The 25,120-nt window shown below is 44.1% G+C and overlaps 1 protein-coding gene across 1 annotated transcript in view; it reads left to right on the top strand.

Annotated features, from left to right (window-relative positions):
• The window catches only part of CDS1 (CDP-diacylglycerol synthase 1), a 661,805-nt gene extending 647,103 nt beyond the window's left edge, over positions 1-14,702 (top strand). The window contains exon 13 of the mRNA XM_069236283.1: positions 12,795-14,702. Coding sequence (XP_069092384.1) covers positions 12,795-12,924 — 130 coding nt within the window. The 3' untranslated portion in view covers positions 12,925-14,702. The remainder of the gene's footprint in view (positions 1-12,794) is intronic.
• The last annotated feature ends 10,418 nt before the right edge of the window (positions 14,703-25,120 follow it).

The raw sequence follows: 25,120 nt of genomic DNA, 5'->3' as shown, positions 1-25,120 counted from the left end.
GGACACAACATTGTTTCGGGCCTACCCCCCGCCTCAGCAGGTTCGAGACATTCAGGCACTGATTCCAATGTTTCAAATTGGAGCGGCAGTTCCAGTCCTCGGGGTCATACGCCTGCTAGGTCTGTTTGCTTCTTGCATTCTGTTGGTCACTCACGCTCGCTGGCATTTGAGGGCTCTTCAGTGGTGCCTCCGCAGGCAGTGGTTCCAGCACAAAGGAGATCTCCAGGGACGCTGTAGCGGATCTTCATTAGTGGACAGTGGACGGCAACCTTTCCCAAGGAAAACCGTTTTCACTACCACCTCCTGTGGCCACAGTAATATCGGATGCTTCCACTCTAGGGTGGGGAGCTCATCTGAGGGACCTGGAGATCCAGGGTCATTGGTCTCCACCGGAACAGATGTTGCATATCAATCTGTTGGAATTGCGGGCAATACGTTTGGCGCTCAAGGCCTTCCTCCCTTCCCTTCGCGGTCGGTCGGTCGGTTCAGGTCCTGACAGACAACACTACTGCGATGTGGTATATAAACAAGCAGGGAGGAGTAGGGTCGTACCTTCTCTGCAGAGACTTGCTTAATAGCAAATCATTTGGCCGGAGCACTGATTTTATGTGCGGACGGTCTCAGTCGTCACTTCTCAGCAGATCACGAGTGGCGTTTCCATCAAACCTGGCCCTCTACATCTTCGGGATGTGGGGTACGCCTCAGGTGGATCTATTCGCCACTCGGGAGAACGCACACTGTCCATTGTTCTGCAGCCTCCAGTATCTGTTGCAAGGAGCGTTGGGGGATGCGTTTCAGATGTCCTGGAGCGGCCAGTTGCTTTACGCGTTTCACCCCATACCCTTGATTCCTCGGGTTCTGAGGAAGGTTCGTCAAGACCAGGCCCAAGTCATCTTGGTGGTACCAAACTGGCCGAGAAGGGTGTGGTATACAGACCTGCTTCAACTCTCTGTGCCCTCCGCTCCGTCTCCCGCTCAGGGCAGACCTCCTCTCACAGTCGCAGGGGCAGGTTCTACAGCCCCACCTCCAGAGCCTGCACCTTCATACCTGGAGATTGAACGGGGCAACCTGAGTTCATTTTCTCTCCCACCGGATGTAGTGGATGTTATTCTATCATCCAGACGACACTCAACTAAATACATTTATGCCGGTAGGTGGGCAAAATTTGTGGTTTGGTGTGGAGAGTATCAAAAAGATCCCTTAAAGGCCCACCTTTCAGATGTTCTTTTGTTTGCTCTTGATTTAGCAAAGAAAGGCTGTACGGTAGCTACGGTTAAAGGTTATTTGGCGGCTCTGTCGGCTTTTCTTTGCCTTCCGGACCAGCCTTCTTTATTTAAATCTCAGATTGTAAATAGGTTCATTAAGGGTTTAGTTAATAGGTTTGCTCCCCCGCCCTTTCACATGCCTCAGTGGGACCTGAATGTGGTACTGACATTTCTGATGGGCTCGCCTTTCGAGCCTATGCATTCATGCCCGTTGATATATTTAGTCCTAAAAACTGTTTTCTTGATTGTGATTACTTCTGCTAGAAGGGTTTGGGAACTTCAAGCCCTTTCTGTTAAACCTCCATTTAACATGTTTTTCCCTGATAAAGTGGTGTTGAAAACCAGGGCAGCTTTTCTGCCAAAAGTTGTCACTCCTTTTCATGTGGGTCAGGCTATTACCCTTCCCTCGTTCTACCCTCCTCCCCACCCCTCTAAGGATGAAGAGATGCTCCATCGGTTGGACCCTAAGAGGGCTCTGGGTTTCTACCTGGAGAGAACAAAAGACTTTCGCCTCGATGATCAGCTGTTCGTAGGGTATGTTGGACAGCGGAAGGGCAGAGCGGTCCAGAAACAAACAATCTCCAGGTAGGGTCATCCTATGTATAAAGGTTTGTTACTCTCTGGCGAAGAAAGTTCCCCCTGAAGGTATCAGGGCCCATTCTACTAGGGCTAAGTCCGCCTCTTCGGCCCTAGCGAGAGGAGTTCCATTAGTGGACATTTGTAAAGCGGCAACTTGGGCTTCCCTCCATACCTTCGTAAAGCATTATTGTTTGGACTCTGAGGTGAGGAGGGACGGTCATTTTGCTCGCTCGGTATTACAAGATTTCTTGGTGTAATCAGGTGGGCACCCACCACCGAGTGCGGTACGGCTTTGGGACTCTATTCATAAGGTGAGGAATCCACAGGTAGTTGTATCCATCAGAAGAACAAGTTACTTACCTTCTGTAATGCTTTTTCTGGTGGATACACTAGCTACCTGTGGATTCCTCACAGTCCCTCCCGCCTCCCCGTTGCCTGCCTGATTTTACGGTTATCTTGTAAATGGTTGATTTTTGTTTTTCTGTATATGTGTATATATATATATATATATATATATATATATATATATATATATATATATATATATATATTTATATTTATATTTATGTGAATATATAAGTTAATGGGAAATGTTCTTGTGTATATGTATTTTTCTTTACGGTTTTTGATGGGTCGGTTCTCACCTGTTCGCCTCAAAGGCATGAAAATAATGAGGTGAAACTGACGTCAGTACGCCGACGAGGACCTCTTATTGGCACGTTGACGTCAGACGGAGTCACGTGGAGCCGTGCCATTATGACGTCCTCGTCGACGTGGACAGCTAGGAAGAAGACTTTCCGTTGGATGCTGGCGCAAGGACGAATTCATAAGTTGAGGAATCCACAGGTAGCTAGTGTATCCACCAGAAAAAGTGTTACTGAAGGTAAGTACCTTGTTCTTTTTTTTTATCCAATTGGTTTATTTGGTGGCTTTTCCCATTCAATACATTCTCATTACTGCCTTCTTGTTGTCCTTACATTATGCCGTGTGTCATGTACCATTGTTTTTCGTCTGCAGCTGGTTGTGTGTATAGTGTGTGTGAATGGTGTGTGTTGTGCGTGTGTGTGTGTCACTCTCCTTTTCCTCCCTCCCTCCCTCCCTCCCTTGTGTGCTAGGCAGCAGTACTCACCCTCTGCGTTGGTATAAGCACCTTAGAGATGTCCTCACATTTGTCCCTAGACACATGACTGATGTAGTCACATGCCAAGCTGCCTACAAATTGTCCATTAGGAATAGAAAGTGAACCATCAAGCAGGAGATCTGGGACGGCTTGATGGCAGCTATCCAACTTAAAGGTGCAAGAGGTTTCTGGAAAATCATTAGTAGACCTAAGTACACTGATGCAGTGACTAAAGGATTGAATCCAACATTAGTGCAGAGAATTGGGTTTCCTGTTTCAAAACTATTTACTCTTTTGTGGGTGTAGGGATACCAACCCAGTGGAATGATCTTTCCTTTTTCCCCAGCTATTAAATTTGATTTAACTGAAGTGTGGGAGACGATTATTGAAAGCCCACTTAGGAAGGCTCTAGGGCCAGATGGAGACCTGATGGGCCTATGTAAGGAGAATGTAGAGTTCTGGGCCCCAATAGTTAAAAGCATGCTCATTATTGTGACCGTGAGGCATAGCGCTGTGTTTGTCCCACTTTATAAAAAGGGTTCTGGAAATGATCCACTGTGCTGTAAACCAGTCTCACTATTGGCCTGGATGGTCAGTGTTATCAGCCACGTAATCCTTAGAAGGTTATTAAGGAGTGGTCTAGCACCAATCAGGTAATTTTCTACATACAATATGGGTTTAGGGAAGACCTGGTTGCCATCAAGCAAAGTCTTAACCTTCACTTAGTCATTATCAAATATACATTTGCTAAGGGAGGCTTGCTGTTTCTCTTTGTCATGGACCTAAGTAGCGCTTTTGATAGTTAACTGCAGTAAGCTGTGAGATATTCTTTCTGATTGTGGGCTCAATATGGAACTGATTACTTTTCTTCATGCCCTACATTGTCGGGTTAACACTTCCGTCACATTTGGGCAAGGTGGGGAATGTACTGAGCCTTTCAAGCTTCATCGAGGTGTTCCTCAGGGCTGTGTCCTGGCCCCAGTTTTATTCCTACTGTACAATAATTGGTTGAATGCATGCTTAACAACTGCAGGGAAGGATATGCCCATGATTAGGACCATCCCTGTTCCTCTTTATGCAGATGACACTGTGCTAAGGTCTTGCACTCTGAAAGATCTAAGGACCTTTATCAGTAGTTTTGTTACCTTTATGGAAGGTTTAGAGCTGGATAGTAACCTAGCTAAAACTAAATATATGATTGGCAGTGTTAGACTTAAGAAGGAAGGCTCATTCCTGATTAAAGGTAGGAGTATTGAAAGGGTCTCAGATTTTCCGTAACTAGGGGTGGCTTTTTACCAGAAATCCACATGGTTGCCTTTCATAGCAAACAGGTGCCTCCTTTTTAACCACTCTGTGGGCACACTGTTTGACTTTGCAAAGAGAGTGGTCAATAAACCAGTCCAGCCTCGCTTGGGGGTCTTTCAGTGCAAATGCCTACTGGTTCTAATGTATCGTGTGGGGTTACAGAGAGGTTGCTTCTATTCAGGAGGAGAATCGCTTCTGTTGCATACTTCTTGGCCTTCGACCCCGCATTACTTCCTCCGTGAGGAGCTGGGTGTCACTTACATGTAAGACTTGATTACGTTGGCTTCACTTGTCCTTTGGACCTCAGTCTGGGCAAATGTTTATCTCCTTGAACAGAGAGATTATTGTGAATTGCCTGGCTGGTGAAAAGGACCCCACTATCACCTGGCTAACTTATGAGAGATCCATGTCTATTGTTAATGGCTGGGAGTAATTGTTTTTACCCCCATCCTCTCTTACCTTATCTGACGTCCAAGAGGTTAAAAAGTTGTTCCTGAAATTTACACAGGCTTCTAGGTAGTTGGAGAAGTTCAGGTAACCCAGCCTCCATGATTATACAATCATACATACTACCATTAAGCTTGAGCATTACCTGATTTGAGTTCGAGCCTTTGGGAAATACCTCTTTTAGGAAAATTCCACTTACGAGTAGATAAGGTCTTCACTCTGCTTTCTCCTGAGTCAGTATGATAACGGCTTTGTTTTAGTTTGCCCGTGTGATGAGTCTGCTGTGCAATCCCTTGAGAACTTTCTTATTTTGTAAATTCTATACACCATCAACTAGAACGTTTTGAAAACATATTTTAAATGCTTGGGCTTTTCATCGGTGGAAGCCTGCTTAGAATTTGTTTGCGCATGTTGCCTAATACTCAGGTTTGTTTTTATCTTGGGTGCGTTTTAAAATCAACTGTCGCTACATGAAAAGTTTTAGCTATTTGATCAGTTGTTTTCTTATATTTGTATGTTATTTATTTCTTATGTTTGTACCCAAGTGATTGCATGATGTTTGTGTTGCTTTTGTGATTTTCTTCACAAAATGGAATAAAGCTTATTTGATTCATTGACTGGTAATTGGAAATAAGTTGCAAGCTGTGTTTGAATTGCATGATCATGTTGCTTCATCTTTTTTTTTGTTGGTTAGAAGACATTAATGGTTTGGAAGCTGTTGCTTCTTCATTTATTATTTGAGTTCTCTTGGGTTTGTTCTAAATATTGATTGAAATAAGAGTTCCTGTGCCAAATTCAATTACAACACCAATTGAGCGGTAGTAGGGCTCTGTAATGGGACCCATACACCATCATCTTTCCTTCAGTATCCTTTTTTAGTGTCTTGGTGAAGAGGATGCTCAGTTGAGTCTTGCCAGAGCATTTAGGGTAACATAGGGATGCTCACTTCAAGACCAAAATACATGAGGCCTTGGAAAGCTAGTAGGGCTCATTGAGATCTCATCTTATGTGTCCACATTGGTATTCCTTGAAATACCTACCTTCCTTTAAATTTCTAATTTGCCCCCTTTGCACACATTGTGTACATGGGGATTCTGTTTTTTTTTTTTTTTTTAATAGACTACCTCGTGGTATAGAATCTGATCCTTAGAATCTAGACCACTTCAGGTCCAGTCACTGTAACCGAAGAAGAACCAGACAAGCAGAGGAAAACCCTTTACATACTCCTCTTTGTTCTCAACAAGAGTGCTGATCATTGCATATTGTTTCCTTGCTAAAAGACGCACCACTGAAACCCAGCACCACCATAGTACCCACTGAATCAAATGTAGAAAAATCTTTGAAAGTTTACGGTAGAGTGATGGCTACACAAAGCCCTGTCTACAGAAGAGAGCCATACATTTGGTGGTAGAACTGCTATCACCGTTCTGCTTTCCCTCTGAAGACTGCAGCCACCCTCCTTCTTAGAAAGAAAAAAACTCCCTTAAATAATCCAACCACTTTACCTGTACCTATTCTGAAGAGGTGAAGTTAGTATATATCTTTTGTCTCTATCGGGAGACTGGAAAACAGCAAGTCTGGTTGAGGGCGCACCTCCCTTATACGTAGTTTTAGTTCAGTTCAAAAAACTTTATTCTCCATATTTCTGCAGCATAAAAGCACAGAATAAATAATACAGATACATAAAAATACAGTGCACTGGTAATCATGGATACACAGTATAAAAAATACTGTATGAAAGCTTTAAAACAATCATAATAAAAGGGACCGGCCTTAATAAAGTGCATACAATGAGACAAGTAATATGACAGTCTGATTTGATCACTTATCAGTTATGTGAACTCCTTCTTATTACCAATGCTTGTCAGCTACAATTCGCCACTGAGTAACACACCAAGGGAGACTGTAGCTGCTGGAGAAATAACAGCACTGGATTACACTGGCGAAAATTAAATAGCTTGAGAAGTAAGAGCCAGCAACCTTTTCCTAGTTGTTAGATAAAAGGAGCAAAAAAAAACAATGTGCATGTTTGACTGAGTGGATTTACCATCACAGGGACGAGGGAAAGCTCTGAAAGGGAGTTGCATTTTGCCAGATAACCCACCATGATTGGAATACAAGTAAAACCAAATCTGGTGAGGACTAAACAGTGTTGATTAATCTGAACCATGGATAAATACATCTGGACCCCTCCCTGAGAAAATAACCTCTTATACATGCATACTGTTGGTTTGTTACAATTGGCCGCTTCTCTAGTTATCATAATTCTCACCATATATTTCTCTTTCTGTGAAATTTAGAACAGCTACTTCATGTACTAGGGCGTAAAAACAACTCCGGTAATCCAATCTCCTCAAATGTCACTTTGACATACACAAGCCAAGGGATCACCAAGGCTTCAAACCGTTTTAGGCAGTCTTTAATGACCAAACGATTCAGAGGGTATACTCCCTAGCCCAAATAGCTTGCCATAACAAAAACAGTGCTAATTTGACTTTGTCCTCAATATAAGGCATGCTGAGCTCCTCTTGGTGCATAATGGTGAGACAACCATTTGGGGCAGCTAACACATTCCTAAGGAAGACATTTTCTGCCCTATGTACCTCACCAGGATCCACAATATCCCATATACCTGCCCCATACGTGGCACTAGACACTGATTTTGATGAATAGACAGTAAATAGCTCTTTCGCAGGTTTCAAGCCCAGTTTTTTACAAAACATTTGAAGCCCTATTAAAGTCTTTTCCATCAAAGCCATTCTATTTGCCACTATTGGCTTCCATGAGAATCTACTATCAAAAAGGACTCCCGGATAAGATAAGGTCAATGTCTCCTCACCTCTGGCACTGTTGATATAAAATAGTGGGATTTTCTTATGGCGCTTCCCTCATCTCATAATGAATGAATGAAAGTTTATTTTATTAGTTAATTAAAAGCATAAAAAATTCCTTCAACATTAAATTTAACAGAACAATATTGGTGCAATAAGACATTTATGCTACAATAAAAGTTATGAGATAAAAATAATATACATTCTACAGATTTGGTTTGCCTCTACTTAACTCCGATTGTTGGTACAAGACTTTGTTACCGCGCTGGCTGTGTACCCTGCGATGTTACCTAAGAACCTTCCATTCTTTGAGGTGTTCATACTGAGTTGAAGGATTTTGTTACCATTTTCACCCTCCCTATGACTGGGTTGTTTCGGGAGAGTGAAAACATTTCCAAAAATTGAACCAGCCTAATATTCAATATGGTATTTCGTGGATTGAATGCTTTGGTTAGTGCTTGTCTACAGGATCTGATCCCTAAGCCATTTAGTTCTTTTTTTCAGTAAAAGTCTTCTTTCAACAGCCAAAGCTGGGCAGATGCAGACCACATGCACCAAGTTTTCTTCTGCCAGATGACATAGGCAGCACTCGTGGGTGCCTTCCTCGCGGCCCCTTCTTCCATTTTGACATGAGGTCTAGCGTTGGAACTTCACCCAGCCTGAGTTTTAGAAAGCGTTGCTTGATTTTCTCTGAGTAGGGGCCAGCCATAAGTGGTGATTCTTTAAATGTTTTATATGAGTTAAGGATCAACCAACCATGTGTCCTTTTAGCCAGAACCTCCCTATCTTCTAGCCAGCTGTGTAATTTACTTGAATTATTCACTGCTTTGTTAAAAGCCGCGGTGGGGAGCGACTGGTCCCTTACCTAAGTTCAAAAGAATTTTACTCTTTTCTAGATACCTTATATAATTGCAATTCCCTCTTTCTGAGATAATTTCCTGCCAGACTAGATTAGCTAATGACCCTTTTGGTGCGCGGCTCAGTTTGTAACAGCATTTGATATATGCCGCAGGACGGGCTAGTGACTGCTTGACCAGTATAAATTCCAGTCTGACCTGGGCTGGGGAGGCATGCCCAGGTAGCCGAAAAACACGCTTATATGTCTTTATCAATAACTTTTTCAGGAGAACTACCTCCATCCCCCTCATTATTTTGGTCCCATAGGTGACGGTCGGCAATAATTTTGTTCTCATTATGGCTGTCAATGGGTTCAGAGCACGACCACAGATTGAGTTTGATAGCTTGCAAAAGGCGTAAGCAGGTGCCTGCGCCTTATTTTGTATTGCTTCTTTTTGTAGCGCATAATTACATCTGGCATCGACCATAACTCCTAGGTATCTGTATGAGCTTACTTCATCCAGGGTTTTTCCGTTCAAGTACCATTTACACTGGCTAGTGGGTATGCGATTTAGAGTGATCATTTTAGATGTATTATGGTTGATTTCTAATTTGTTTGTTCTTGCATACTCTTCTAATTTGTTTAGCAGTTTTTGCGTGCCTATTCTGGTGTTACTAATTAGTAATAGATCATCTGCGTATAACATATTAGATAGTTGTTGACCACCCAGGGTGGGAGAATGAAATGATTGATCCTTTAACTTGGCTCATCTTTCTGTTTCCTCTTTAATGCTTGCGGTAAACCGTTAGGGCCGGGGGCACAGTCAGTTTGTGACTTCCCGATTATTTTTATTAAGTCTGATGCCGTAAATTTCAAAACTTCCGGAGCATCGAGTTCCCAGTTATTAATATACCCCTGGGTTCGCGGTCCTTTTTCAGTGGGCAACTCTTTTAGATGGGACTTTTTAATTAATGTTTTATTAAAATTAATTTGTAGGTCGAGATTCTTCATGAAGCTGATATAATCATCAATAAGGCGTAGGAATGACTACTTTAACCACCTCGCTTTGCTGTCTCAACGGCACCCTGCTCACATGAATATAAGTTAGAAAAATGCTCAATCCATTGTGAACCCTGCACATGCACCTCAGTGGAATAGTCGGAACGGTCTCTAAAATAAGGGGAATTCAGCACCCTCCTGAAAGTGGCACTATCGACACCCTGAGGCCTTCCCATGCCTTTTCCATAATCTCCCTTGCCCTCTCTTCCCTTGTTATCCGGTATTGAGCCCTAGCCCTCTTTATCAGGTCTCTATCCCACGGCTCAGCATGTAAAGCAGTATGAAGTTTGGCAAAGGTTTTGGTACATGCTATGCTAAACTAGCCCTGAGGGTGCAATTTCGCCAGGGTTCAGTGCTCTTATAAGCGCTACACTGATTGAGTCTGTAATGTCTCTAAAAGCCTCCTTAATCTTGCTGGGTCCTACTACCATATCAAGACAGAGGAAAAAGGTCTGTTTGTCATGAAGTAGAGAAGCCATAAAGTAGTCCTTATCCACCTTAGCCTGTTTAATCGTTAATCCGTTTTGCCTTCCTAAGACCGTCACTCCCAGCCTCTTTAAACTACAGCACAGCAATACATGATTGCTGAAACCAGTGAACGTAACCTGGAATCCTTCCAAGAAAGACCCTAGCAGTTCTGAACTGAGAAAGTAATCAATCGTAGAAGGGCAGATCCTACCCAGAAAGGTCGGTGCCAGACCACCCTCCTCCCTTTCTTCACTCAACATTTTGAAATTATATTTTACAACAAAACGATTGAGGGTATTAACATACTCATCATGCCTAAAATGCATGCGGGAGTCTTCACTATTGTCTGTGAGGCCACAACTTGATTTGGGAAAAATTGGGCAGTGATGAGCATTAAAATCTCCAACCCAAAGGAGTTCCACTGGTTTCTTCTGAGCCCAGTTAAGCCGCTAGATCATGGCCTGCAATGCATCTATTGCATGGGGGGCTGTCCCAGCAAAACAATTAATATAGAAATTGATTAAAAGGAGATCTCAGCCTTTATCTAAATCAAATAAAATTCACCGAAAGAAGGGAGACTCATTAAAATGCATAATAATTCTCCCCATAAAGAAGTTTATAATAAACGTAGCTAAACCCCCCTTGGCCCTACTAGCCTTAGAGGGACTTGCAGGAGAGAAGTGTGCCTGGTACCTATCTATTCCACACATTATCAATTGCCCAGGTCTCTTGGAGGCAAATTATCTGGTAGTTCACCACTAGCTCTAATCACTCAGGGTCACCCAGCTTCTTCCTTAGCCATGCAATGTTCCATGATAGAACCTTTACCATATCAGGTGGGGGGAATTTATTTGTGGGTGGTCATGTTGTGACTGACCCGTAGCCATAGGGCTCTCTGGCTGGACAATTAGTCAGTCACAACTCTCCAAACCCTCCAATGGCTGAGACCCATTTGTGAGGGGTAGCCGTGTGGCATTATCATACTGCATTTCAAGTTAGACACATTAGGATTCCTACTGCATATCTCTTGGGATGGGGAGGAGAAATGGGGAGGTTTATAGAAGTAACCTAATGGGCGCAGTAATTTGGCCACCACCCCTGGTGATCTAAAATTTACCACTACACAGCCCCCAGCAATGGGCTTGAGAGACATACCCACCCAGTCCACCCTTCTAGCCATGAGGAATTAAGGTGGCCCAAAGTGCTCCCTGCCAAAGAAAATAATTAATCAGTGTATGACCTTGGCAATTAACTGCTCTGTGGTTTCGGACTGCGCTGACCTAAGCCGGGGTACGCTTGTCAGAACAGGGATGTACGGGCATGAAGCCAGGGGAAGGTGTAGCCGTAATTGATCACTTTCCATTCTCACTGATAGATCTGCAACAGGGCCCTTACCCTTAGTGACCGAATAAGTGTTCTTCTCCCCCAAGGCTCCCTGCTCCTGCAAACGACCCTTTGTAACTTTCTGGGTTACACCAGGAGAGTGGGATGCTAAAGTGTTATTAGCGATTGTCGCTCTAGCAGCCTTTATAACCCGCTTCTGTGGTAAAGTGTTTACCCCTGTAGATTCCACACCCCTGTTCTTCTCAAAGATGGCAGAGCATGATTTTTTATGCAAATTTCCATGGGTTCCTGCCCGCTTGAATCAACGCTGGAATATGCATGCCACCCCTGAAGAATGTGTCATAGGTTTAGTACTAAACTGCGCCACCAAGCTAGACAATTTGGCCTCTTTGCCATCCAGGCGGTCATGCAGGGTTTTCAGGAGAATTTTCATAATAAATGTAACCTTGGCTCAGAGTTACTACATTGGGCCACTATGGGAGCCACCTTCCCCTGCATCTCCTTTGTTTCCTTAGGTGTGGTGTCAGGCCTTTTACGCACGTCTTTTTTTACTGGGGCTCACTTTATAATGGCAAGGCAGAATGACACGGGATAGGCCTGGATGGGGTTGCCGTAGAGTCAGACAAGTTGTGAACGAAGGAACGCTCCCTCGGCTCCCTGTCCCCTCCATTTTCACTTGGGGAGGTGGTGGGGGGGGGGGCGGAGAGAGAGATATAGAGATATCTAGACCAACCTCCCAAGAGAGGTGCCGCTCATTTAGTTCAGTCTCTTTTGAGAGGACCCCAGCAGCACGAAACAAGAAATAATCTAATGTGGTAATAGTATACCCCGCCAAAGTGTCTGCTGTGGTGTTCCTCCTTTGCCACATAATCCACCCTCGAGCCCACAGAACCGGGGGTAGTCAAAAGTAAACAGTGTCTGGGAGGACACGGCCAAGAGGGAGGGTCCGGCTCGGCCGCTGACGGGCGCCGACGGGCCTGCTGTTTGCCTGGGTGTGTCACGCGTTGCGAGAGCGCCGTTGCTCCTTTTAGAAAGAACCTCCAGGCGCGGCCACAATTGCAGCATTATTATTATCACCACTGAACGCTGGGACCTGGAGTCCCCTTCTTATCGGTGTAGCGCGATAAACCGATAAAGGTACAAAATGACCATCTTGCCGTTTTTTTTGTCTCCAGAGTCACTTGACTGAATGGGTAAGTATTTTTTATGATCAAAGGACGAGTGGCAAAGGTGTAATGGCGATGACTCCCTGCTGTATTTACTTATGGACAATTCACGGTGAAATGCTTTTGAGGGGTTGTACATGATCGAGTGTGGCGACACTAACCACATCTTTGTGCCTGTGAACGCTTGATATACAAAGTGGCCTCGTTTCACTTGCACTTTTGGCTTATTTCTTCCATGTGTTTAATGTTATTGACCAGAATTTTCTCAAGACTTGTGTAAAGTATGTTTCTGAAACGTTTAATGTTTTTAGAAATGATATGTTATCTTAACCAATACGAAGAATATTAAATACTATCTGTTTTCTTTATCAGGGGACCAAATCCGAGCAAAGTGCTACAGCAGCTTTTGGCACTGCAACCCGAACAACAACTGAATATTTTCAAAACCTTTAAAGCGCACCTGTTAGAAAAGGGGATCCTTCCTGCTGTTATACCACAGTAGGACTCGGTGGCGACCCACCTCTAAAAGCACTGACATGTAGATTGTGAAACTGGGCCGATCTAGCAGCAGTTTTGCAGGCACAGGAGGCTTCTTGTACTGCAGGGATGTTCCTCTCCTGGATTAGCTGTGAATGCTCTTTCTGAGATGCAGACTGTTGTTAGTATGCTATGACCTTCAGATCACTTCCAAGTACAAATTTGTTGTAGTTTGTAAGCCATTGTTATAAAGTTTTCCTTCACAGCCTCCGCCTTCCTTTTTAACCGCAAGAAGCTTTGACATAAGCTGTACATATTCTATTATTTGGGGTTTCATATACCTTATGAAAATTTAGAAGGTGGGGCTAATAATGTAGTTACATTGGTTTGACCCATGTAGCCATTTTACTATGCTGGACAATGCTATTATTTCCTATGCAAAATTTTTATGCAATGTATTTTAATAATTTTATATCGATTTGAAAGAGAATGATTGCAGATAGTATGTGATCTCTTACTAATTATGTTTTTATCGGAAACTGATTGATGAAACATGATTTAAAAAAACTGTGCCGTTTAGACAATACTGTATTTATCAATACTGTTAATAATGACCTGGACATTTGATTTGATTTTTTTTTCTCCAGCATTTTACAAGTTTAACACAGGTGTCCCAACGACAATCAATCGCTCTGATATGAAGGCAATTGTGTTTTGCATCGTTTTAGCAATAAGACTGAAGATGGAACCTGAAAAGACAAAGCACGAGTGGTCGGGTCATCTCACTGTAGTTTAGATGGTATGGGTGTTACTTAGTTTTCAGGGAACGTGAGGCACTAGCATTCTGACTTTCTTTTGTGATCCTACGTGCAATAAAAAAAGTAACCCCTTTGTCAGCAGATACTTTAAGCCACCACCTGCAATGTAGCGATAGTAGTTGTAAATCGATCTACGTGAGTGGTTCCTTACCTAGTTTAACCCAGGGTGTGTTTGAGGAGCTACTCAGTAGTGAATTGTAGACCAAATAGTTTGTAATGCGATGCACCACATTCCTACAGTTTAATCAGATATGTCATTAACCGCACGTTCTTCATTTGTTAAGTGATACAGCACAACCAAGACAGTGATTTGAATGTAGAGTCTTCTTCTAAAGCATTGGTTCTTTTACTTGCATAACCCAACATTCTCTTTGCTTTACTGGCAATCATATCTTGATATACTACCCGCTCAGCGATGTAACTTGTCCATTGATGCCTGTTGATGCACTAAGAGCTATATTTATTTTTCCTCGTTTAGGCTTAAGCAGGTTGGTAAAATTACATTTTGCTGACAGGCACATGTCTTGAAACACTTGGGCAATAAATAGGAAACTTTTTTTTTAGTAAGTTTTATGCCTTTAGTTGTATATTTATTTGCCTTGTGTATAAGTCAGAGTAGCATTTGAGAAAGCAATTTGCTATATTTTTTGGTCTCAAAATGAGGAGTTCAATTTGAGCCTGCCACTTTGTACATAATCTGTAAAATGACTGAATGCACTATAATGTATAAAGGGATAAAACTGTACAGATGTCAAAGAAATGCAATAAATATATAGCACAACAGTGTTTTAACTATAGGCTTGCATACACAGGAATTGTTTTGCTTTCCAGGCAAAGCATCTTCTGCTGTGAAGTACAATTTAGAGAACTATAAAGTGTAAGAAGTAGATGGAAACTCATTGCTATGTATGACTCCCAGAGTGTTTAATTAGCAGCAAGACAATAAATTGTTTTGTTTTTTTCAGAATAAAAGATAAACTTTGTCCTTTTGTTTCTTGCTTTTACGTGCTTAAGAGAAACATCATTTGGGGAAAAACGAAACCGAACGTGCAGGTAGTGTCTGTAAACAGCTCCTGCGGATTAAACTCAAAAAAGTACTTCCACATCATGCAACCACAGCGTATTTAAGAATATATATGTGATTACTCAAAAAAACTAACCTGACATTAGGAGATCTTATCACCTCAGTAGCACAACGAACAAGAAAAGTATGGCACATTAATAGCCTGCTGCCAGTTTCTCTCGGGATTGTGGCGTATTATCCTGGAACGGTTTTATTATTGACAAATAACTGAACCCACTAATCTAGTAATCTGTTTTTGGCGACGTTTTGCATAATTGCGGATTAGGGATTTGCCAGTTGGTGTCGAGTAATAGCTACAATACGTTTGTTAAGCTACTCCCTTTGTGCTTCTCTCAAAAGGCAATTGTAATTTTTTAAAGCACCAAAGCCGTAGGGGTGAGGTAAAGCGTAGGAGATGGGGGTTTACATTAATTACTCCCACTACAGATTTTGTAGTTCAGTTCTGATGATGACAGGTTCACCATTTGATGCCATCTGTTTGGGGAAGGTAAGAGGGCACAGGAAAATATATTGCTGCAGGAGGAGGGTTTGAGTTTCTTAATTCTGCACCCCAGATCTTCACAGGTATCCCAGTTGTCTGAATTCAGCAGAACTGATCTACTTCAGTTTTAGGCAGACAGTCATTGCCATGAAGATAGAGCATAGCAAACCTAACAAAGGACAACAGATGTAGTAGGCTCACACTTCACCCCCCCAACCTCTTGCAACGTGATCGTGCATAGTTATAAAGGCTGGACTGACGTTTGAATGATGGACCTGGTAGTGACTATATAAATGATCGCACTGTGGACACGAGGGTGGCACCAGAACTATATCTAAGTTAGAAGCATCCCTTTCGGTCAGACAAGTTGGGGAGTAGATAAGGTGGCTTCTCTCAAGAATGTGCTCTCGCCCCCACTTTACCTCCATGAGTGCAGATGGAGCTGGTAGTTGAGCGTAATTGTGAGGAGGTTGTGGATTTAGCTCGAAGAATAGGTTGGATTTAGCCGTTTGAACCCAGGCTGGAGCAGACAATCCAACAATGTTTCTCTCTCTCTTGCTTTGAAGCTGCCTAAATGAAGCAAATCAAATGATCGTGTAGCTATAAACTACTTGAGTAATGTTAAACGTTAATCCCCTCTCCCCCCCCCCCCTTTAAATGTTTATGTCCCAGCCTGGGGTCTGTAATTCGGCCCTTATTTGTATGCATACAGTCTCAAAAGTATCTTACTTGTGTTTTATGTGCCTTTTCCTCCGCCTCCCACCAGCTAGAAGTCTGTTACTGGTTAAATCATTGAGTGGAAATATTTGAAATCTGCATATGTGAATCTCTGGAAACTAATCACACATAAGGAAAGGATGAGAACTTCCTTTCACACTGGTCTTCAGAGATCTCTTCTTTGTAGACTGTCTGTTTGAACCACTCTGGCAAAAACCTCCCTAGTGTTGACCACAGAGGCCTCATTACACCTGCTTTCTTCTCAGATGCCTCAGCATCAAATTGGATACTGCACTCTGGTCTGCCTGGCGTAAACATGGGAGCCTAGTGAAAGTGCCTAAATTACTTAAAACCAAAGATTTTCCAGATGTTTGAGTGCTGTTTATATCAGAGTTCAGGTAGAAATCCTGTTAGTGTTCTCATTCCTGGCCAGCAAAAGGCACAGCTGCAAGTGGGACACGTCAGTACAGCTCCAATTGAGTGAAAAATAATTCTAAAATAACCACCAAGCAAGAAAATAATTTCAGTATTTCCATTTCTGAGACAAGCTGTTTCCTGTCAGTTAATTTATATTCTTTTTGCAGCCTCTTTATCTCAGTTGGTTTCTAGTTTACCAATATATAAAGAGCATCTAATCAGTATACCAGTGTTTCCCAACATCTGTGGTTTACTCCTGCTGTTGCATTCTAATGAATACTTCTGACAGCAGATTGCTCATGTTTAGAATAATTCACAGGCGCCAGACTGAATCCAGGTGCTTTTCTCAGCAGTGTTACCTTGTGCCGGTTGGTGGCAATGCAAGGATTGGCATTGAATTTATTTCATAGCAACACAACAAGATGATGGATGGAGTGCTGAAACTTTTCAAACACTCACCCTCAGTTGCAGATCTGGGTTAAATCCATTGTTGTTTTGCTCACCATGACATCCTAGTTTGGACCCAGCCATATGCTAATCAGTCTTGACCCTGCTCCCCATGGGAACAGTCCAGCCTGAACTGCCAGGCCAGGTACTCCCTGGACTGGAGACAAGCATCCTGGGACTTGTGGCAGGGTGTTAACCCTAATCAGCCAGGCTAGCTTGAATCCAGTGGCACATTGAACAAGGGACCCACATCTGGGCATACCCTTGCCACTTAGGGTGAACATAGCAACACAACAAGATGATGGACGTAGTGCTGAAACTTTTCAGACACTGACCCCAGTCACAGATCAGTGTTAAATCCATCATTCTTTTGCTCACAATGCCACCCCAGTTTTACCAGCCACATGCAAAGCAGTCTTGATCCTGTTCCCCATGGGAACTGCCAGGCCAGGTCCTCCCTGGACCAGAGACAAGCATCCTGGGACAAGTTTATTTTGTGATCTTGCTGTGTGTTCCCTACCTGGTTATGGTATGTCCAGACCTGGGTCCATAGCTCACTGCACCACTTGGATTCAAGCTAGTGTGGCTGATGAGGGGGTGATACTCCGAAACTGGTTCCAGGATGTTTGTTTCTGTTCCAAGGAGGACCTGACTTGGCAGTTCAGGCTGGACTTCTCCGATGGGGAGCAGGATCGCAACTGTTTTGTATATGGCTGGGTCCAAACTGGGATGACGTGGCAAGCAAAATAACAATAGATGAATCCCAGATCTGTGACTGGGGGTGAATGTTCAAAGAGTTTCACCACTCTGTCCACCATTTTATTTTGTGATGTTATCAGCTATTTCACCCTCAAAGTAACAGAGTGAAGCTGGTATTGACGCCACCCCTACGTGCTTATGTTAGTTCCATTCTTTCTGTACCTTCAGACGCTGATCCCAAGCTCCGTTCTTTATTCTTTATCTTTTGACAAACTTTTTGCCAATTGTTTTTCTCAAAGCTCTTAAACCAGTGTTCGAGAATTAGGTCCACCTCCAAAGATTACAGGACTTAAGCCATGGAGGGACTGTCTCAAACAAATGTCTGTGATGGACCACCACAAGGTATATCTTTGGTGTTTGGGTTGGGGTCCCCACCATGAACACTGTAAGAAACCTCATATGTCTAGCTCCACACACTGCTTTGAGCAGGACTTGCTCCCAAGGCCTTTCTCATGGCAAGTTAAAATTGCAGTCAAAGTTTTGGGGTAAATCTAGGTGAAAGATGAAGAGGTAAAGCAAAAAAGTAAAGCGGGACTCGTCACCATCCCGCCAATCTGTCAAGAGAAGTCGCAAGAGCATGAATGTGCCTGCCAGTCTCACTTCTGATCTACTGAGGAGCGGATTCAGGCTTTGGTCCTAATGCACCCATATTCTTCATGTCATTGGCTACGTCACAACCGATCTAGGCCTTTAGGAGGGCCATGTTGCACATCCTTGGCACTCCTCCAGTTCCCTCTGGCACACCTTTAAGTCCCAGGGATCTGCATGGGCCTCCACTCAAGTTACCACCTGTGGAACCCTCTTTGGTACCTGCTTCAGGTTCTTCACCTGCATCGGTGCTGACTTAGCTCCAGCACCTAAATCTTTGCCTGTCCCTTTGGCATTGATGCTGATATTGTTTCTCCTGACACCACAGGAAGATCCTAAAGTGATCTCAGTATGCAAATCAGAGCTGAACCTGTCTCTTTTGACCAAGCTCGAGGGTGGAATTCATATTGACATTCATCTGGTCCTCATTCAGTCTGATTCAGACAAACATTATTCCTGCTGCAATGGCACTCTCAGATGTTCCACCAGCTTTTGTCTTTTATGAGAGTCTACTGCCTTTTGGAGATGACCCTGCTGATGATGGTGATGGTACCCCCTCAACATCAGAATTAAAATTGGTATTAACTTAGAGGAATCCATTGGGCTTCATACACCCCTAATACTGGGTTGATTTCTCCCTCCGCCCTATCAACAGAAGACAGTGTCTACTTCACCATGGTCATTAGGCGCGCAGTAAAGGTTTTTGACCTTAGCTTCCCTTTGTATAGGTCAAAAGTAATGTCCTTACAGAAGTCCAGCAACCTGTACAGGCTTCCTCTCAGCTCTTGTTGATCTTTAATGAAATCCTGACTGAGATATAGGATGTGCAGATGGGCAAAGGCTTTATCTAGGTCACTGATGAACAGGCAGTTTTCTAGATGACACAGATCAGGTGACCTTGATTTCCTCCCTCAGCATCCCACTCCTGAGAGTCTCATGGTTTAAGCCTCCACCGGTAAGGTCAATCCCAACACCTTCCCTATGACCTCCCCCCACCAAAACTCAAAAGAGATTGAGGCATTCAGGAAACAAATGTCCTCACCAGCGATACTAGCTTTGAGGACTGTTCGTGTCAGTTGTTTGCTTGGCTGCTATATGCACACCTTTTGGGACATGGTCTACAAGGTCTTGCAGGAAATCCCAGAAATTCTGGCCTCCCTGGCCCAAACCATTCAGAATGGCCAGGGTGTGAGTCAGTCTTGCCTGGTCACCATAGATTGCTTAGGTCTAGAAGTCTGTAATAGTGTGTTCCTCCGTCACTACTCATGGGTGAGATCAACTGTTTTTTTGGGCGGTATGCCCAGACCTCCCTTATGGATATCCCGTTTGACAGATCTCGCCTGTTTGTCTAGAAAACTAGTTCTGCCTTAGTTCTGCCTTTGAATGCTTTAAGTAATGCAGAACCGCTGCACATTCCTTGTGTCTTTTAGCTCCTAGCAGGCAATTCCCTTAGCAAACCAGTCCTTTTTGGGAATTCTACAGTGGGCTAACCCTGAATCTGAAGGATGTGTATTTTCATATTCCCATCCTGCTGACCCACAGAAGTTATCTGCAGTTCATGGAAGGCAAGGAGCATTTTTAAGTTGTCATGCTCCCCTTTTACCTTACCATTGCCTCGCGGGTATTAACAGAAGTGATAGCAGTAAATATGGCACATCTTTGGAGTTTTGGAATAGCAGTTTTCCCTCCACTACCTCGACGACTGGGAGACAAGCTCCAGGTAATGATGAACCCCCTTACATCTCTGGGGGTTACTATCAATGTGCAGAAGTCACACCTGACCCTTTCGCAGAGACATCTTCATATAAGCCATTCTGCATATGGTGCTGTTTAAGGCCTTCCCTCTGTTGCAGCAAGTCCATGACATTTGGGCTCGGATCTCGATATTTCAGGCTTGGTCCTGGATTTAATTGGGAGTGGCTCTAAAGCTTATTGGCATCCTGCTCATTGGCTGTGCCAGTTCTGCTATAGGATCAGATGTCTAAGTTGACCCAATGGAACTAGTGAGATCCCATCCCGGTTTCGAAGGAGACTAGAAATGTTCTGCAGTGGCAGTTGTTCAACTGCATTTCCAGCGGCAGACCTATTTTGCTTCCCTACCCTGATGGCGATAATGGATGCCTTACTGCTCATCTGGGGATGCGATCGGGGAGAGGTGTAGATAAGAGGTCTCTGGGAGAATCCAGACGCCTCATCAGTCTGTTAGGAGTTTCAGGCTATGCACTTGGCGTTAAAGGTCTTCTTGCCGCTCATCAAGGAGAGGCTGGTGCAGGTTTTTATAGACAACACCACCATGTGATACAACAATAAGCAGGGGTCCTGTGCCTGCGGTTGGCTGGACCATCTGTTCATATCACTGGTTATGACCCACATGGCAGAATCTGGATCTTTGAATACCAAGGCAGAGGAATTCAGCTGACAGGGCCTGTGGTTTACAAACTGCGACTGTCTCTGGAGGTGGTTCAGGAAAACGTTCAACAATGGGAAGAACCCTGGTTAGATCTTTTTGCTACTATTACTTCAGAAAAATAATTTTGATATATTCAAATCGATTTAAAATTTAAACACAAATTCTTGTGCTGTCATGTTTATTTTGTTCTCCATTGAAAATATATAAAATTAATTTACATTAATAATTAGCATAAAATATTTTTACAACTTTTATGATTTTTTTTTTTTTTTTTTTTTACTTTTCCCCTATACTTTACCGTAGAGAGACTTTGCCACCAGGGTAGAGACCTCTGTGGTGAGGTATAGGGAACTTTTCCCTATACCTTAGTATACAGAGATCTCGGCTACAACTGTAGCGAGATCTGTATTTTAAAACAATGGGGAAAAAATGAAATGTAGAACAAAAGGAAAAAATATTACTGCATTAATAGCTAAATGTTGAATTCAAAATTGAATTAATATTAATATAAATATATTAACATTAAAATTATTTTTCAATGTTTAAATTAAGAACCTACCTAAAGTACAAAAACTATATTTTTGAATATATTAATATTTGTGATGTACATAAAGAATTCAAACTAATTTAACGATATAGCTGAAAGAAACATGTAGCCACAGATTCCTTACCTTAGAATTTCCCAAGGCTTCAGACTGAATCCTGAAGATTTTTCATGAGCAGTACCCCTGCGTGCCGGTAGGTGGTGCAGTTCGGCTCCACAAGCATAGTCCGTGCTGGAAGTGGTGTCTGCAGCACCTATATAGGTGTCACCTGGTGTCAGTTATTTTCTTTCCACACCAGCCAGCCCAGATCAGGAGAAGAGCTACTCTGCCATTCATTTTTTGACAGAATTTTTTTAACGTTTTGTCGACTCCTTTTTCAAGTTTTCCTCCTGGTGTGACAGGGATCTCATCCCATAAGGCCGGGCTCAAGCTCTGCGGGACCTGTTATCAACCGATGTCGATGACAGACCCGTATCTTGTATGCCTTTGGTGTCTCGAGCACACCTGCAACCCCAGACCGTGCTCCTACTGCTGTGCCATGAACCCAAAGACCTTGAGGAAGCAAACCCTGAAACTCCTGGCACCTCAGCGTGTGGCGATGCAACATTTGAAGTCCCAGTCGAGAGGAAGGTCCTGGGAGCAGTCGTGAAGTCTGAGATCCTCATCGCACTCCGGTAGTGGTGCCACTTGGTTAAGTCCTGTCACTTCGAGGTCTTCGACTTCTCTGCTTCTATCGGTCGCCAAGACTCGGGAGCATCAGCATTTGAGGCCTGGCTCTGCGGTAGAGCCTGCACCTGTGCGGTCTATGCACCGCCCCAGTTTTCCAGAAGCCAGAGCGGTCCCTGCTCAACTTGAAGAATTCTGTGAGGCCATTTGCCTCATATTTGCGGAACCCAGCTCCTCCTGTGTGCCTTCCAGTGCCTAGGGGTCTGCAGGCGCCCCTTCTGGTTCCATGCCAGTGTGTCCAGCTGCAGCTCAAGTTGGGTCTGAGGATCCTTTCCTGGATCCGGGTGGGCGCCGATCATTCCTCCTGGACCTGAGGATCGCTCCAAGGGTTGGCACCACACCTGGTAGGTGGACTGGATCCAGGAGAACAAGATGGTAAACCAAGGTGGGTAAGGAGAGGTGCGGGGAGATGCACATGCCGGGGAGCCACGGCATAAGAGTCAATAAAAGGTGGGGCTTTAAGGTACAAGTAGGATTTCCTCCTAATGTGATGATTGCTGGCTCCTGGCAGTGGGGGCCCCTTTCCTTGTCTTCCCTCTCCAGATACTAGCTGGACCTGCGTGGCTCCATGGGGGATTTGGAGAAGAGCCAACCCTCCTGCCCCTATAACTTATTTTCGTACATCTTGGGAATGCTAAGAACGCCAACGAATTGGAGTGATTCAAGTCCAGTATACATAGGGGTATACAGATAGGTGTAAAACTGTGTCCAGGGGTGATGACTTCTGCATCTGGCATAGATGCAGCTGGTGTCAGGAACTGGTATTGGGTACTTGTGCCCGAGGGTCTCCCCAGAGGTAGCCACACTGGTGTTGAGACTGGAAGGGGAGGCAGTGACAGCCACGTCTTACATAATACTGCATAAGTAGATGGTAAGACCCATCGGTTGTGACCCCACTCATCACTGCAGAGAGACATCTTGAATAGTCAAGAGATCCGAGACTGAACAGCACAGGGGGATGTAATCGTGGTATACCCAAAGTGCTTAAGGCCCCTCACCAAGATCCACCGCACCAGTCGGGTGCAGGCAAACGTTAGATTGAGATTTGGAAGCCCACACTGCTACTATACTAGCAGCCATAACAGATACTAAAACCTCCCTCGAGTTCAAAATTGATGCAGTCGCTCAAGAGATCAACCTCCTTTGAACAGACCATAGGAAATTGGCTGCTTGAGTAGCAGGGACAGAATCCACATTGGCCCTCAAACCACTCCCCCCCCCACCCCCCCCAACTGTGTCAGAACATACAACTGGAATGTAAAGTGGCTTGCCTACAGGAAAGGGTGGAACACACAGTCACTCCCGCCGAAGAAACATTAGTCTAGTGTGAATTCCGGAGATGTGGAGAGTCAGGGTGTGGATCTTTTCATGGAATAGTGGCTGGCATTGGTGGTGATGGAAGGGGGGCATTGAACTGGTTTAGTGAGGAACGCACTCCTAGGTTGCCGGGCAGACTACCACCGCCAGGGAGGCATCAGAGAGAGATCGTAGCCAGATTGTTTAACTTCCGGAACTGAGATGCTATCCTTCAGATGGCACGTATGCAGGGCCCATGGATGTTAGAGGGACAACCAGTTAAATATTCATCCATGCTATACGGCTATGGTCCAGAGACCGAGGAAATCCTATCTGAGGGTCAAACAACACTTGAGACGCTTAGATATCCGTTATGCACTGCAGTTCCCAGCAAAACTGAGAATTAACAATAAAGATCAGTTGCACTTTTTTTAAAAACCTTGAGGGAGTACCAACTTCTGACAGAAAAGGGTGAGGTCATACAGCCTCCAACCTTGGCGGGATCAGCAGCAACAACAGCAGAGGAGGAGGAGGAGGAATATAATATGTGCCACATGGATAAAACTGCAGGCAGAATCCAAATGAGAGAAAGTGTGGCCCACCCCCATCAGGTGCCATGGCTGGTGACTTAAAACAGATGGATGCCCCTGGCTGAGGTTGGGCAGAGGCTCTGGATAGTGAGGGGGATCACACCGACAACATCTGATGAGAATATTTGAACAGTGTCTGTTTATCTGATGGGAGTACTTCGGGGTCTGCAAAGGTACCCCTGTCATTGTTGAGGGCCTGTTATACTGCCATGTGCCATGCCCTTCCCACCATAGAGAACCTGTATGTACAAACCCCAGATGGCTGTGTATTTTATAGACAAGTTACATGGGCGACAGGCATATCATGAGTTGGGGCCGCAGCTGGTACTGGGTCCACAACACAGTAAAGTAGGGAGGGAGGTTAGTTGGGACATTGTTTATTGTTTAAAGGTTTACATTGATGTTGACACCTCACCCTTCTTGGGGGCTTGTTAACACCATGACTGGTAATGGGAAGAAGGAAGGGGACAGAAACACAGGTGGGATGATTAATCATATGCTTAAACTGTTGAGTTGGAATGTGAATGGCCTAGGAGATAAGATAAAAAGGGGACTGGTGATGAAAGTGTTGCTGAGATATGCAGCAGATGTGGTCTTCTTGCAGGAAACACATATGAAATGTAAAAAGGGGAATTTCGCGCACAGGGGACATATGGGATCCTTGCCCAGGCTGGCTACTCCTCTAGCACTGAAGTAGTAGCAATTCTAATCAAAAGATTTGTGGCTTTTCAGGTGCAACAGACGCAGGTGGTTGAACTGGGGTGGGGGGGGGGGGGGGGGTTGAATGGTGGTATTAGGTAAATGCGAAAGAGAATGAGTGGCCTTAGTCAATGTTTATGACTCACTGGGACTTCAGGGAGCTACACTAATTTACTTAGACAAATTACTCACTGAACTACTGCAGGTTACTGGATGACCAGCTAGACAGAGCCCAAGTCAGACTGACCCATAAGTAAGGCCCAAGGAAATTAAATCACTTCCTTCAAGCCATAGGCATGGGGAACATCTGGAGGGAGATCCATGGAAAAAAATGGTGCTATTCTTTTTACTCCGGGGCGCATGATAACTACTCCTGTATTGACTTCTTCACCCCAAGAGGGTCTAATCATAGGTTTACAGATGCTGAATATAAAGCCAGTGGGATCTTTAACTATTCCTCACTGGTGGTGACAGTAGACCCCCCCACCTCATAAGCGGGGTAGGAGCGAGTGGGCAATGGTGACAGGGAGGCTTACAAACGGCAAGGAAGTGACGTGGTTGTAGATGGCCCTAGCCCAATATTTTTAAGAAAATACCAAGTCGGTGCGGGAAGCGGCTACACTCTGGGAAGCATCAAAAACACC

This window comes from Pleurodeles waltl, chromosome 1_2, assembly GCF_031143425.1.
Source record: "Pleurodeles waltl isolate 20211129_DDA chromosome 1_2, aPleWal1.hap1.20221129, whole genome shotgun sequence".
Classification (NCBI taxonomy): Eukaryota; Metazoa; Chordata; class Amphibia; order Caudata; family Salamandridae; genus Pleurodeles; species Pleurodeles waltl.
Note: the sequence above shows the minus strand (reverse complement) of the source record. Positions and strands in the feature narration are given on the sequence as shown.